Below are 16,664 nucleotides of genomic sequence, written 5' to 3' on the forward strand. Positions count from 1 at the left end.
ATTGTTTGGCTGATTACTGTGAATTCATTTTATTTTCATTCAGATCCACCGGGCACCCCTGATTATATTGATGTGACAAGAGAGACAATTACTCTCAAGTGGACTGCACCCATGCGTGATGGAGGCAGCAGGATTGCGGGTTATAGTGTTGAAAAACGGCAAGGACCTGAAGACCGTTGGGTCAGATGCAATTTTACCGATGTCAGTGAATGCCAATATACAGTTACAGGACTTAGCCCAGGAGACCGATATGAATTCCGAATCCTCGCAAGAAATGCTGTTGGGACTATCAGCCCTCCTTCTCAGTCTTCAGGCTATATCATGACTCGAGATGATGCTAGTAAGTCTTACTTCGTGGCAATAAGTTGTAGTAGCTATCATAAGTGGTTATACTTATTCCTTTATATGGCACTCCAATCTTTTTAAAAGTTTGTGAGCATGTTAGATTTTCTCAGTCAGAATGAATCAATATGAAACGTTTGGGTCTAACTCTGCAAAATAGTTGCCCCGTGCTATGCATTTTTATTAAAGGTAGTCTTCAATTTACAACCATTCATTTAGTGACCACTCGAAGTTATAACAGCACTGAAAAATGTGATTTATAATAGCATTCACACTTATGACCATTGCAGCATCCCCATGGTCACGTGATCAAAATTTGGATGCTTGGCAACTGGCATGTATTTATGACAGTTCTATTGTCCCTGGATCATGGCATCCCGTTTTACGACCTTCTACAAGCAAAGTCAATGGGAAAGCCAGATTCACTTAACAACCATGTAACTAACTTAAGAACTGCAGAGATTCGCTTAACAACTGGAGGCTATTAAGGCTGGTGGCAAGGTGGCAAGGAAAGTTGTAAAATGGGGCAAAACTTGCTTAACAACAGAAATTTTGGGGTCAATTGCCATTGTAAGTCAAGAATTACCTGTAATGGGTTTCAAACTCATAGAAAGGGATTGATTAATGCAGTTAAAACTGCTTGTATTCTGGGGAAGATATAGTGTGATCTATTATGAAGAAACATTGTAAAGGTTACTTTATTCCTCTTTCTTTTCTAGTTGCACCCACTATTGAATTTGGTGCTGAGCATTTTGAAGGTCTTACAGTCAAAGCAGGGGAAAGCATAAGAATTAAAGCCCTTATCACAGGCCGGCCAGTTCCTCAGGTGACCTGGATTAAAGATGGAGAAGAGATTGACAAGCGATTGGGCGTTGAAATAACCACCGCTATTGGCTACAGTACCATATTTGTTAGAGATGCTTCTCGAGACCATCGTGGAGTATATAGGGTGGAAGCCAAGAATTCATCAGGCACCAGACAAGCAGACCTAACCATAAGAGTTCAAGGTAATTTGGCATTCTTTCACTAAATTTATTTGCCTCGAACTGAGTAACCTTTATGGATCAATTTTCTTTATTCTCTACTAAATGTAGCACCGCTTAAACCACTGCATGTTTGTGTTACAGATACTCCAGGGAAAATAAGAGGCCCGATACGCTTCACCAATATTACTGAAGAGAAGGCAACACTGTGGTGGGAGCCTCCAGATAATGATGGCTGTGCAGCCATTACGCATTATGTCATTGAAAAACGTGAAACCAGCAGAGTATCCTGGGCGCTAATTGAAGACCACTGTGAAGCCTGCAGTTACACAGCACTTAGATTGATAAAAGGCAATGAGTACCAGTTCCGAATCTCTGCAGCTAACAAGTATGGGGTCGGCAGGCCTCTGGAATCTGATCCTGTTGTAGCACAAGCACATTACAGTAAGTCCATTATCAATAGAAAAATCCAGTGTGTGTGTGTGCTAGTTAACCTTCTCCAAAGCCTTCTCTAACCTTCAATTTTCATTCTACAGCTGTTCCTGATGCACCTGGGACTCCAGAACCTAGCAATGTAACAGGGAACAGCATCACTCTCACATGGGCAAGGCCAAAATCAGATGGTGGAAGTGATATCGATCAATATATCTTGGAAAGAAGAGAAAAGAAGAGCATTCTCTGGGTCAAAGTATCTAGCAAGAGACCCATTTCCGAGACAAGATACAGAGTCACAGGGCTAACTCAGGGCAATGAGTATGAGTTCCAGGTTATGGCAGAAAATAAGGCTGGTGTGGGGCCACCTAGTGATGTGTCAAGGCTGATTAAATGCAGAGAGCCAGTTCACCCACCAGGTCCTCCTACTGTGGTCAAAGTGATAGATACATCAAAGACAAGTGTCACTTTAGAATGGACCGTACCAGTTTTTGATGGCGGTTTGGAAATTATTGGCTACATCATTGAAATGTGCAAAGCTGATTTGGGAGATTGGCGTAAAGTCAATGCTGAGACTTTGATCGCTACCAAGTATACTGTGATTGACTTAGAACCAAATGAGCATTATAAATTCCGAGTCAGTGCTGTAAATACCGCAGGCAAAGGAGAAAGCTGTGAAGTTGCTGCTTCAGTACAAACCGTGGATAGGCTTTCTTCCCCTGAACTTGATATTGATGCTAGCTTCAAGCAGACTCACATAATCCGAGCAGGGACAAATATCCGTCTCTTTATTGCCTTCAAGGGCAGACCTGTTCCTATTGCTACGTGGTCCAAAGCGGATTCCGATCTCAACTTACGTGCTAACATTCACACAACAGATTCATTTAGTACATTAACGGTAGAGAACTGCAACAGAACAGATGCCGGCAAATATGTGTTTACTGTAGAAAACAACAGTGGTAGCAAGTCTATTGCTTTCACAGTGAAAGTGCTAGATACTCCTGGACCGCCAGGTCCTATTACATTTAAGGATGTGACTAGAGGCTCCATCACTTTAATGTGGGATGCTCCAATTTTGGATGGAGGTTCACGTATCCGTCATTATGTTGTGGAGAAGCGAGAAGCAAGCCGCCGTAGCTGGCAGGTTGTTAATGAAAAATGTACCCGCCAAATAACTAAAGTCACTGATCTTGCAGAAGGAGTGCCCTATTTTTACCGTGTCGCAGCAGAAAATGAATATGGAGTAGGTGAACCATGTGAATTAACAGAGCCGGTGGTGGCCACTGAAGAACCTGCTCCACCTAAGAGATTAGATATTGTTGATACCACTAGGTCATCTGTGGTACTTGCTTGGCTTAAACCTGATCATGACGGTGGCAGCCGTATCACTAGTTATCTACTAGAGATGAAACAGAAAGGAACTGAAGTTTGGCGTGAAGCAGGTCAAACGAAGCAGCTTACTTTTACAGTAGAAGGTCTTACTGAGAACAACGAATATGAATTTAGGGTCAGCGCAAAGAATGATGCTGGCTACAGTCAGCCAAGAGAAGCTTTCTCCTCTGTCATTATTAAAGAGCCACAGATTGAACCAACAGCAGATCTTAGTGGAATAACTAAGCAACTTATAACTTGCAAAGCTGGAAGCTCCTTCACTATTGATATACCAATTAGTGGACGTCCTATTCCAAAAGTAACTTGGAAACTTGAGGAAATGAGACTCAAGGAAACTGATAGAGTGTCTATCAAGACAACCAAAGATAGAACTACAATGATCGTTAAGGACAGCATGAGAGGCGACTCTGGCAAATATTATTTGACCCTTGAGAACACGGCTGGTGTGAAGACATTCACTGTCACAGTTATAGTTATCGGAAGGCCAGGTCCAGTTACACGCCCCATAGAAATATCATCAGTGACAGCAGAATCCTGCGTCTTGTCCTGGAAGGAACCTGAAGATGATGGTGGCACTGATATTACTAACTACATTGTTGAAAAACGTGAATCTGGCACAACAGCATGGCAGCTCGTAAATTCCAGCGTCAAGCGTACACAGATCAAAGTTACTCATCTCACTAAATATATGGAATATACTTTCCGTGTCAGTTCTGAAAACCGATTTGGTGTCAGCAAGCCCGTTGAATCAGTTCCAGTTGTGGCTGAACACCCATTTGGTAAGGAATCATTATCATAACGAATGTGCATACGTTTGTTCCAGTTTTGCTTGAAAAAGAATCCAAGTATTAAACATTTCTCTCTTTCTGTTATTAGTCCCCCCAAGTCCTCCCACAAGACCTGAGGTCTATTTTGTTTCGGCCAATGCCATGTCCATCAGATGGGAGGAGCCATATCATGATGGTGGCAGCAAAGTTGTGGGATACTGGATTGAAAAGAAAGAACGCAACACAATCCTTTGGGTAAAGGAAAACAAAACTCCATGCTTTGAATGTGACTACAAAATCACTGGACTTGTGGAAGGTCTGGAGTACCAGTTCAGAACATACGCATTAAATGCTGCTGGAGTGAGCAAAGCCAGTGAAGCTTCTAGGCCAGTAGTGGCCCAAAATCCAGTTGGTAAGTATAACACAGAAAAAGTATAATTCCTATTTTTTTTAAGAGAATCTTTTTTTAAAAAAGAAAAAAATACATGTCGACGATAATGTTCTTTTTCAGATCCACCAGGTAGACCAGAAGTGACAGATGTCACCCGGTCTTCAGTTTCATTGAGCTGGACTGCTCCACTTTATGACGGCGGAAGCAAAATTGTTGGCTATATTGTAGAACGCAAGCCCTACCGTATGACTGGAGATGGACGCTGGTTGAAATGCAATTACACCATTGTTTCCGAAAACTTCTTTACTGTAACAGCCCTGGGTGAAGGAGAGGAATATGAATTCCGCGTATTAGCGAAGAATTCTGCTGGTGTGATTAGCAAAGGCTCCGAAACAACAGGTCCTGTCACCTGCAGAGATGAATATTGTAAGTCTTTTTCTTAACAGATATTTAAATTATGTTAAACATGTCACCTTTAAAAGAAAGTTATGTTGAGAGTTTATTCACTTTGTTTTTTTTCATAGCACCACCCAAAGCTGAGCTGGATGCCAAATTACAAGTAGATGTTGTGACTGTTAGGGCTGGATCTGATCTTGTTCTTGAGGCATCGATTGGTGGAAAGCCGGAACCCAAAGTGTTTTGGTCTAAAGGCGAGAAGGAGTTGGATTTATGTGAGAAGATCTCTTTGCAATATACCAGCAAGCATGCTGTCGCAATCATCAAGTTCTGTGACAGAAGTGATACTGGAAAATACACATTAACTGTTAAAAATGCTAGCGGAACAAAACAAGTCTCTGTTTTGGTCAAAGTACTTGGTGAGTATTTCACAATTCATCATTTCTGAGAGAACAAACTTTCTTTTCAAGCCAATGTTATATCATTACACCAATTCCTTTTGGGGGTTGTTGTTGTTTTGGTCTACAGATTCTCCTGGTCCATGTGCTGGCAAGATCACCATTAGCAGAGTGACAGAGGAGAAGTGTACCTTGGCTTGGAATCCTCCTCAAGAAGATGGAGGGGCAGAAATTACGCACTACATTGTTGAGAGACGTGAGACTAGCCGGCTGAACTGGGTTATTGTTAATGCGGAGTGTGCAACACACTCGTGTGTAGCGACGAGACTTATCAAGAATAATGAATACATATTCCGTGTAAGAGCTGTCAATAAGTATGGACCTGGAGTTCCACTTGAATCAGAAACAATGATTGCTAGAAATTCATTTAGTAAGTGCCTCCTTAGTTCAGTTTAAAAAAAAATTCTGGATAGATTTGTAAGAGATATCTAATTTTTTTTCTTTTTTTAAAAAAAAATCATTTCAGCTATTCCATCGCCTCCTGGGATGCCAGAATCAGTGAGTGCCAGCAAAGAGCACATCATTATTCAGTGGTTGAAACCAGAATCTGATGGCGGTAGTGAAATAAGCACCTATCTGGTCGATAAACGAGAAAAGAGAAGTCTACGGTGGACACGAGTAAACAAAGACTACACCATTTATGACACCAGGTTGAAAGTTACTGGTCTCATGGAAGGCAGCGAATATCAGTTCCGTGTTACTGCAGTAAATGCTGCTGGAAACAGCGAGCCTAGTGAAGCTTCTCAATATATTTTGTGCAAAGAACCGTCATGTAAGTTCCCAAAACTAATATCTTTATAGTTAATTCCAGATCGAGTGATATAAATGGTTTCCTAGTCATGGTTATGAAATAGTCAATAGGTTTTTTTTCAATAATTTGGAATCTCAGATGAATTGTTTGTTTGTTATGACTTTTATCTGATACCTTGTGAACAAGTTCTCATGGTCACTTATCCTTTTGCATTTAATTCAGTGAAATCTTACAAAACTCAATTCTCTTTTAGTTGACATAGGTGGGCATCCAGATTGATTAGATTGAAATAATTATCAATAGTCAATGTTCTGTCAGATATAGTGCTCCATTTAAATCAGAAATCTGTATTTATTTTAACAAAAACAAAAATTAAAACCAAAAGATTTGACTTTAAGCATTAAAGATCACAAGTACAGCTAGTTCAGTACAATTGAGACAGGTAATTCCTTTTAGGGACAGGCGTGTCAAAAGATTATATTGCACATGATCTAATTCATCACTATGTATTTTCATCAGAGAACATTTCCCTCGATCAGGTAAACTAATAACTCTAGTGTTTTGTTTTCTGAAGAGTTAGATTATCTTTTAAGTTAAAGGTCAGAGTGAATTGAAACATATCAGGCCTTTAAAAATTTTAATTTATTTAATTATTTGCAAAAAAGACTGAGGAAGTCATTCACAAAGTCATACAGATAGGTTGTTATGTTGTAGAATTAGTATGTTTAGATTTGAGTTGATTTACCTTTAAAGAGAGAATAAAAAGGAAATAGTCATCTGGATAATATAAATGGTCTGAATTTCTAAACAGTTTTCCCCTTGAGATGTCCATCCATAGCGTACTTGTTCAGAAATATTTATTTACTTATTTATTTATTTTATTGGTTTATCAAACATGTACAAGGTAGCAGGTATAAATGTGAACAAGGACATGAACAAAGGAAATGAATACAAATAAATGGGGACAGTAGGATAGGGACGATAGGCACACTGGTCCCCTTTAGGAACCTCTTAAGAATGGGGTGAAGTCCACAGTAGACTGTTTGAGGTTGAAGCTGTGAAGGTTTGAGGATGTAACAACGGAGTTGGGTAGAACACTCCAGGTGTCGACCACTCTGTTGCTGAAGTTGTATTTTATGCAATTGAGTTTGGAGCGGTTTACCTGAGTTTATATCGATTGTTTACCCATGTATTATTGAGGTTGAAGCTGAAGATGTCATTAACAGGTAAGACATTGTAGCAGACAATTTTGTGCACTATGCTTAGATCGGATCGCAGGTGGCGTAGTTCCAGATTGTCCAGGCCCAAAATTTCAAGCCTGGTGGCATAAGGTATTCTGTTGTGAGTAGAGGAGTGGAGTACTTTTCTCGTGAAATACCTCTGGACCGGCTCAATCGTATTAATGTCCGATATGCGGTGTGGATTCCAGGCAGACGAGTTGTATTCATGAATTGGTCTGGCAAAGACTGATAATTATGTCAGTATGAAGCTTTTTGCAATCAAAATTAAACTTATGCCTTTCCCAAAGAATGAAAGCCTTTGAGAAAAATAACAATAACTATTTGTTCTTTTTTCCAAAGATACTCCTGCACCTCCTTCACCTCCAAGAGTTGTAGATACTACTAGGACCAGCATAAGCTTAGCTTGGACAAGGCCCACATACGACGGTGGAGTTGATATATTGGGCTACATTCTTGAAATGAAAGAAGAAGGAACTGACCAATGGTACAGGGTCCATACCACAGCCACCATAAGGAACCCTGAATTCACTGTGACTGGTCTTAGACCAAGCCAGAAATACCGCTTCAGAGTGGCTGCCACCAACATAAATGGAATAAGTGAATACAGCGAGTCTCCAGCCGAAATAGAACCTGTGGAAAGGCTAGGTAACGTCACATTTATAAAGCATTCATAGATTTCTATTTACACACCTGTTTAGAATATTCAAACAGAAGCTCATCTTTTATTTCTCCTCCCATTGACAGAAATACCTGCTCTTGAGCTTGCTGATGACCTAAAGAAGACCGTTACTGTCAGAGCTGGCGGCTCTTTACGTCTAATGGTCTCAGTGTCTGGCAGACCAGCACCAATAATTATGTGGAGTAAAGCAGGTGTTGACCTAGCAAGTCGGGCTATCATTGACACCACCGACAGCTATACACTCTTGGTTGTGGACAAAGTTAACCGGTACGATGCTGGAAAATATGTCATTGAGGCTGAGAATCAATCAGGAAAGAAATCAGCAACAGTTCTTGTAAAAGTCTATGGTAAGTTAACCCCTTTTATTTCTTTTTACAGTCACCTTGTTTATTTCATTATAAATTAAAAGATATTTGAAACTACACCACAATCAAGTAACAGAGAGCCAGGCAAACACCGAAAAGAGAAAACGTTTTAAGTAAGATTATGCCAGTGGCAGTCTACACATACTGTTTTGTCAATAAGGAAAAGAATTGTATTGGAGGACACAGTGAATTAATATTTCCTTTTGCTCCTCTGTAGATACTCCCGGCCCTCCAGAAGCTGTGAGAGTAAAAGAAGTCACAAAAGAATCTGTAACTATTACTTGGGATGTTCCTGTCATTGATGGTGGCGCACCCGTCAATAACTACATCATTGAGAAACGTGAGGCTGCCATGAGAGCTTACAAAACAGTAACTACCAAATGCAACAAAACCATTTACAGAATTTCTGGGCTCATGGAAGGCGCTCTATACTATTTCCGAGTTCTGCCAGAAAATATCTATGGAATAGGTGAACCATGTGAGACATTGGATACAGTGCTTATCTCTGAAGTCCCAAGTGTGCCACAGAAACTGGAGGTGGTCGACATTACCAAATCTACCGTATCACTTGCCTGGGAAAAACCACAGCATGATGGTGGTAGCAGATTAACTGGCTATGTAATTGAGGCCAGTAGAGTTGGAACAGACAGGTGGATGAAAGTTGTAACCCTGAAACCTACCGTCTTTGAGCATACAATCATTTCATTAAATGAAGGAGAACAGTACCTGTTTAGAGTCAGAGCCCAAAATCAGAAAGGTGTCTCGGAACCAAGAGAAATAGTCACAGCCGTTACTGTGCAAGAACAAAAAGGTAAAAGCCCTGGTGAAAAGTGAATCTTTGTTCATAGCAACGATTCGTGGTTCAACTTGATTAACTATATCACTTTTTAAAATTCTCTCTTTTTAGTTCTACCCACAATTGATCTTGCTGGAATTCCTCAAAAGACCATTCATGTACCAACTGGAAAACCTATAGAATTAGCCATTCCAATTTCTGGACGGCCACCTCCAGCTGTTTCTTGGTTCTTTGCTGGCTCTAAACTAAGAGAGTCAGAGCGTGTCAAGATTGAAACAGTTACTAAACTCACTAAATTAACCATACGCGAAACAACAATACGAGATACTGGAGCGTATACACTTGAACTGAAGAATACAACTGGAACTGTTCTTGAAACAATCAAAGTTATTATTCTTGGTAAGATTTTTGGTTGGTTGGTTTAAAATATATCCTTGCCTTTTTTTTCTCCACTATTTCTCCCCCTAAGTGAACCACACTATTTTTTAATTCTTTATGCTTGATTTTTCTTTTTCACAGATAAACCGGGGCCACCTACTGGACCTATTAAAGTAGTTGACATTGATTCAACTTTTGTAACTATTTCCTGGGAACCACCTGAGATGGATGGTGGTGCAACATTAAGTGGATACGTAGTAGAGCAACGGGATGCTCACCGTCCAGGATGGTTACCAGTATCTGAATCAGTAACTCGGACAACATTTAAATTTTCTAAACTGACTGAAGGCGCTGAATATGTATTCCGTGTGGCTGCTACAAACCGCTTTGGAATTGGATCCTACTTGCAATCTGAGATTATAGAATGCAAGAGCAGAATCAGTAAGTTAAAAAGTTGCATTAAAAACTAAAAAGAAATATAAAGAAGTATTTTAAGACAAGTATTTTGTTTCAATAATCAGTTATATTGAACTAGTCACAAAGTAATTGTTAAGATAGATAGATAGACAGACAGACAGTCAGACATAGATAGATAGATAGTTAGATAGTTAGATAGTTAGATAGTTAGATAGTTAGATAGATAGATAGATAGATAGATAGATAGATAGATAGATAGATAGATAGATAGATAGATAGATAGATATGATAGAGAGAGACAGAGAGACAAAGAGAGACATGAGAGAGCAAGCAGTAGAGAGGAGAGAGAGAGAGATTGATAAACGATATATTTAGATTTAGAAAGATATAGAGAAAGAGAAAGAGAGAGAGAGAGAGAACTATGCTTGATTAGAGAGAACATAATATGACTGTAAATTGAATCACATTCTCATTTTTTTTTCTGCTTTATCCATTTAGGCATCCCAGGTCCTCCTGGTACTCCAGAAGTATTTGATGTCTGCCGTGATGGAATGACACTTACTTGGTATCCACCAGAAGAAGATGGTGGTTCACAGATCTCTGGTTACATTGTGGAACGCAAGGAATTTAGATCAGACAGATGGGTCCGTGTAAACAAAATTGCTGTGACTATGACACGCTATCGGTCAACAGGGTTAATTGAAGGCCTGGAGTATGAACACCGCATCACAGCTATCAATGCTAGGGGCACTGGCAAACCAAGCCGAGCATCAAAGCCTACGATTGCTATGGATCCAATTGGTAAATAATGTACTACATTTGCTAGGAATTATTTAAGAAGTAGTAGATGCTAATAGGTTGAACTGCCTTTTTGAAAAACAGTGTTAAATGTGAAGTCCTCTTAACTAGAGCTGTGTCTATTCTCATTATGTATTCCAGCTCCTCCTGGCAAACCTCAGAATCCAAGAGTTACAGATACTACAAGAACATCGATTTCCTTGGCTTGGAGCCCACCTGAAGATGAAGGTGGATCTAAAGTCACTGGATATTTAATTGAAATGCAGAAGGTTGACCAGTTTGAATGGACAAAATGTAACACCACACCCACCAAAATTCGTGAATACACTCTAACCCATCTTCCACAAGGGGCCGAGTATAGGTTCCGTATTATAGCCTGTAATGCTGGAGGTCCTGGAGAACCCGCAGATGTACCAGGAACAGCCAAAGTAACAGAAATGCTTGGTAAGAAAATTCAGCTGTTTCTCCTTAATGGAACCCAATGTTTAAAACTTAAAACACTATTCAACGTTTTTGTATCTAACGTGAGATATTTTTTCCTTCTCCCAGAATATCCTGATTATGTATTGGATGAAAAATACCTGGAAGGTCTATTTGTAAGGCAAGGTGGAGTAATTAAGCTCACAGTGCCAATTAAAGGTAAACCTATTCCAATTTGCAAATGGACGAAGGAAGGACACGATGTCCTCCACAGGGCTATGATTGCCACTTCCGAAACAGATACTGAATTGGTGATCAAAGATGCAGAAAGGGAAGATTCTGGTACTTACGATTTAACACTTGAAAACAAATGTGGCAAGAAAGTAGTCTACATCAAAGTCAGAGTCATTGGCATTCCAAATCCACCAGAAGGGCCACTTGAATATGACGATATACAAGGGCGCTCCGTTAGAGTGAGCTGGAAGCCTCCAACTGATGACGGTGGTGCCGATATATTGGGATACATTGTTGAAAGGCGTGAAGTACCAAAGACTGCCTGGTACACAGTGGGTTCCAGAGTAAAAGGCACATCATTGGTGGTGAAAGGACTCAAAGAAAATGTGGAATACCACTTCCGTGTTTATGCTGAAAACCAGTTTGGTGTGAGCAAATCCCTGAAATCTGAAGAGCCAGTGGTGCCAAAGACACCTTTGAGTAAGTACACATCTCAATTCTGATGGTTGTTGTTGCCATTGTTGTGTCATGCCAAAAATAGGAGACTCAGGGGATTTTTAATTAATTATTTTAATCGGCTTTTTAAGGGGAATTTTAATGGGAATTTTAAGGGGAGGGCGGGAACTGACGGGTTTGGGTTGGAGGGGGGGGAGGGTAGTGTCGGGTGGGGGGAAGAACCCGTCAGGGAGGGCAGGTCTAGTCCCGGAAATTGTTCCCGGCGTTTATCCATTAGGTCCGAGGGAGGGGGGTGAGGGGTACGTTCCAGAGGTGGAAGTTGGCTCCATCTGTACGGTAAGTGGGAGGGGCAGATATGGCGGAAGCAAGGGGCCGTATCGCTTTCTGGGAGCTCGTGCTCGCTGTTTAAAAGCAATCACGTGCTCCGGCCCCCCAGTCTTTTCCCGTTCCCCGGTAGGTCAGGATCCTCAGAGCCCGGGCCTCCGGTTGATGTTATGTAATGCCCGGTCCGTGGCTAATAAAGCCCCCCTGATTTGTGACCTTATTCAGGGGGAATCCACGGACTTTATGGGCATTACGGAGACCTGGTTGGGCGCAGAAGGGGGTGTGCCCCTAGTTGAACTGTGCCCTCCAGGTTTCCGAGCATTCCATCAACCGAGGGCCCAGGGTAGGGGTGGAGGGGTGGCGGTTGTTATGAAAGAGGGTCTGGAGCCAAGAGAGACCACTGTTCCTCAGATAGCCGGCTGCGAATCCCTTCTTGTGAAGTGGGGCCATAAGAATCAGATGGGTCTGTTGATCGCGTACCTGGCTCCTTGCTACGTGACTACAGCCCTGCCTGAGCTGCTGGAGGTGCTAGCCGGGGTGGCGGTGGAGATCCCCAGACTCTTGGTCATGGGTGACTTCAACTTGCCATCGGCCGGCTTGTCGTCGACAGTGGTTCAGGAGTTCCAGGCTTCCATGACGGCCTTGGACCTGGTTCAAATAACTGATGGCCCCACCCACACGGGGGGATCCGCGCTGGACCTGATTTATATCTCTGGACAGTGGTTTAATGATCTGGTAGTAAGAGATTTAGTGACGTTACCGGTGTCATGGTCAGATCATTTTCTCCTCCGCCTAGACTTTCAGACCGCTACTCACCACCGCAGGGAGACAGAACCAATATGTTGGTTCCGTCCCAGGCGCCTGATGGACCCTGAGAGGTTCCAGACGGAGCTTGGGCCGTTTCCTGAGGATCTTGCCCACGGCACGACTGAAGAACTAGTTGCGGCCTGGGAACAGGCCACGGCTGGGGCTTTGGACCGTGTCGTGCCTTTGCGGCCTCTGACCCGGCGCAGATCTCAATTAGCTCCTTGGTTCTCTGAGGAGCTGAGAGAGATGAAACGCCGGAGAAGACGCCTAGAGAGTGTGTGGAGGTCCAGCCGTTCCGAAGCTGATCGGACACTAGTTAGGTCTTTTTCAAAGACCTACCTAGTGGCACTGAGGGTGGCGAGGCACTCCTACGCTTCCTCCCTCATTGCGTCGGCAGATAACCGCCCGGCCGCCCTGTTTCGGGTGACCCGTTTCCTCCTTCACCAGGGGGAGCGGGATGACCCCTTACAGGGACGTGCCGAGGAGTTTAACGGTTATCTATACGATAAAATCGCTCAGCTCCGGGATAGCTTGGACCAAGGTTGCGATGATCCGGATGAGATGACTGAGGCGCGTCTTGTTGATACCGTTTGGGATGTCCTCTGTGACTCCCGAGGACGTGGACAGGCTGCTGGGGAGGCTGCATGCCATTACATGTTTACTGGACCCGTGCCCCTCCTGGCTGGTGCTGGCCACTCAGGAGGTGACACGAGGCTGGCTCCAGGGGATTATAAATGCTTCTTTGATGGAGGGGATCTTCCCCGCCACCTTGAAAGAGGCGGTGGTGAGACCCCTCCTCAAGAAGCCTTCCCTGGACCCAGCTATTTTGGGTAATTACCGTCCAGTCTCCAACCTTCGCTTTATCGCGAAGGTTGTAGAGAGTGTGGTGGCGTGGCAGTTTCCTCAGTACCTGGAGGAAGCTGTCTATCTAGACCCATTCCAGTCCGGCTTCCGGCCCGGGCATAGCACGGAGACAGCTTTGGTCGCGTTGGTGGATGACCTCTGGAGGGCCAGGGACAGGGGTTGCTCCTCTGCCTTGGTCCTGTTAGATCTCTCATCGGCTTTTGATACCATCGACCATGGTATCTTGCTGCGCCGGTTGGAGGGGTTGGGAGTGGGAGGCACCGTTTATCGGTGGTTCTCCTCCTACCTCTCTGACCGGTCGCAGACGGTGTTGACAGGAGGGCAGAGATCGACCGCGAGGCACCTCACTTGTGGGGTGCCGCAGGGTCGATTCTCTCGCCTCCTGTTCAACATCTATATGAAGCCGTTGGGCGAGGTCATCAGTGGCTTTGGGGTGAGCTATCATCTGTACGCTGATGATACTCAGCTGTACTTTTCCACCCCAGGCCACCCCAGCGAAGCTGTCGAAGTGCTGTCCCGTTGTCTGGAGGCCGTACGGGTCTGGATGGGGAGAAACAGACTCAGACTCAATCCATCCAAGACAGAGTGGCTGTGGATGCCGGCATCTCGGTACAGTCAGCTGCAACCGCGGCTGACTGTTGGGGGCGAGTCATTGGCCCCGACGGAAGGGGTGCGCAACTTGGGCGTTCTCCTGGATGGACGGCTGTCATTTGAAGACCATGTGGCGGCCGTCTCCAGGAGAGCTTTTTACCAGGTCCGCCTGGTTCGCCAGTTGCGCCCCTTTCTGGACCGGGATGCCTTATGCACGGTCACTCATGCTCTCGTCACTTCTCACCTGGATTATTGCAATGCTCTCTACATGGGGCTACCCTGAAGTGCACTCAGAGACTTCAGCTAGTCCAGAATGCAGCTGTGGGAGCACGTTGCTCCCGGGTAACACCACTCCTGCGCAGTCTGCACTGGTTACCTGTGGTCTTTCGGGTGCGCTTCAAGGTTTTGGTTACCACCTTTAAAGCGCTCCATGGCTTAGGGCCCAGGTACTTACGGGACCGCCTGCTGTTACCCTATGCCTCCCATCGACCCGTACGCTCCCACAGAGAGGGTCTCCTCAGGGTGCCGTCCGCCAAGCAATGCCGGCTGGCGGCCCCCAGGGGAAGGGCCTTCTCTGTTGGAGCACCTACTCTCTGGAACGACCTTCCCCCCGGTTTGCGCCAAATATCTGACCTTCGGATCTTTCGCCGGGAATTAAAAACTCATTTATTCATTCAAGCGGGACTGGACTGATTTTTTAGACTTTTTAAATTTCTAAATTTTAATTTTAAATTTTTAAATCTTCTGTAATTTTATATGGGGTATTTTAGGTTCGTCAATTTGACGGTTTTAATTCGGCCACCATTGAATAAGTATTTTAAATTGATTTTTAACTTTGTATATTTATTGCTTTTTATCTTGGCTGTACACCGCCCTGAGTCCTTCAGGAGAAGGGCGGTATAAAAGTTTAATAAATAAATAAATAAATAAATAAATTACTGGAGGGGAAAATATTCTTTGGCCTTTTTTTGCAAAAACTGTCTTCTGATATCTCCACAAGGGAAATATGTGAGATAGCACTAGCAATAGCACTTAGACTTATGTACCGCTTCATAATGCTTTACGCCCCTAAGCGATTTAAAATCAGCATATTGCCCCCAACAATCTGTATCCTGTTTTACCGACCTCAGAAGGACGGAAGGCTGAGTCAATCTTGAGGACTGAACCTCTGGTATTCAGCAGAATTAGCCTGCAATACTGCATTCTAACCACTGCGCCACCATGGCTCAGTGGTTAGGTTAGGAGGAAAGATAATGACTAGCTTAGAGTCATTGCTAAAATATCACAACTGAATAGAGATTTAAACTCAGTTTTCCTGGGGGAAGATGTAGAGTAACCATTGTGTTCTTCTTAACAGATCCACCAGAGCCTCCAAGTTATCCACCAGAAATACTTGATGTCACAAAGACTTCTGTTAACTTATTTTGGTCCAGACCTAGAGATGACGGTGGCTCTCGTGTCACTGGCTATTATATTGAACGTAGAGAAACATCTACTGATAAATGGGTTAGGCACAACAAGACCCACATCACGACTACAATGTATACAGTCACAGGACTGGTTCCAGATGCTGAATATCAGTTCCGTATTATTGCCCAAAATGATATCGGTGAAGGTGAACCAAGCCCTGCTTCTGAACCAGTTGTGTGCAAGGATCCATTTGGTATGTAAATATAAAATCAATTATCAGAGGATATTCAGATAAAAATTTGAAAGAAGACAAATCTTCATTTCTTTCTTTCTTTCTTTTTCTCATTTTACAGATAAACCAAGTCAGCCTGGAGAAATTGAGATCACTTCTATATTTAAAGATAGTATTACTCTAGAATGGGAGCGCCCTGAATGCGATGGCGGTAAAGATATCATTGGCTACTGGGTTGAATATCGCCAATATGGAGAGACCGCATGGAAAAAATGCAATAAAGAACGTATCAAAGACAGACAGTTTACAGTGGGAGGTTTGCTGGAAGCTACAGAATATGAATTCAGAGTTTTTGCGGAAAATGAAACCGGAATCAGCAGGCCACGTAGAACAGCAATGACCGTGAAGACAAAACTGACATGTAAGATATATTCATTATGTTTTATGGTATAATTTGTAAAGTTATTAGAAGGTACTAAAGTAAAGAAGAGAATGCGATGGATCCATAATGTTGGTTGATTTCATTATATTGTTTAGAAGCAACTTGACAGTTCTAACATAAAGGCTGAGAAATTTAATACAGGTAGTCCTTGACTTATGACCCCAATTGAATCCAAAATTTCAGTTGCTAAGCAAGACAGTTTTAAGTGAGTTTTGCTCCATTTTACGACCTTTCTTGCCACAATTGGAAAGTGAGTCACTGCAGTTGTTAAGTCAGTAACACAGTTGTTAAGTGAACC

General features: G+C 43.0%; 1 protein-coding gene across 1 annotated transcript in view; it reads left to right on the top strand.

Moving 5' to 3' along the window:
• Window positions 1-16,664, top strand: part of TTN (titin) — a 334,386-nt gene that overhangs the window by 305,919 nt on the left and 11,803 nt on the right. The window contains exons 309-327 of the mRNA XM_058189537.1: window positions 44-340; window positions 1,062-1,349; window positions 1,470-1,769; window positions 1,862-3,928; window positions 4,026-4,328; window positions 4,428-4,733; window positions 4,832-5,122; window positions 5,232-5,531; window positions 5,628-5,933; window positions 7,493-7,798; window positions 7,898-8,179; window positions 8,415-9,008; window positions 9,105-9,392; window positions 9,513-9,812; window positions 10,287-10,589; window positions 10,728-11,030; window positions 11,136-11,720; window positions 15,640-15,945; window positions 16,046-16,345. Of these exons, the coding sequence (XP_058045520.1) occupies window positions 44-340; window positions 1,062-1,349; window positions 1,470-1,769; window positions 1,862-3,928; window positions 4,026-4,328; window positions 4,428-4,733; window positions 4,832-5,122; window positions 5,232-5,531; window positions 5,628-5,933; window positions 7,493-7,798; window positions 7,898-8,179; window positions 8,415-9,008; window positions 9,105-9,392; window positions 9,513-9,812; window positions 10,287-10,589; window positions 10,728-11,030; window positions 11,136-11,720; window positions 15,640-15,945; window positions 16,046-16,345 (8,025 nt within the window). The remainder of the gene's footprint in view (window positions 1-43; window positions 341-1,061; window positions 1,350-1,469; window positions 1,770-1,861; window positions 3,929-4,025; window positions 4,329-4,427; window positions 4,734-4,831; window positions 5,123-5,231; window positions 5,532-5,627; window positions 5,934-7,492; window positions 7,799-7,897; window positions 8,180-8,414; window positions 9,009-9,104; window positions 9,393-9,512; window positions 9,813-10,286; window positions 10,590-10,727; window positions 11,031-11,135; window positions 11,721-15,639; window positions 15,946-16,045; window positions 16,346-16,664) is intronic.

Source organism: Ahaetulla prasina, chromosome 1, assembly GCF_028640845.1.
Source record: "Ahaetulla prasina isolate Xishuangbanna chromosome 1, ASM2864084v1, whole genome shotgun sequence".
NCBI lineage: Eukaryota > Metazoa > Chordata > Lepidosauria > Squamata > Colubridae > Ahaetulla > Ahaetulla prasina.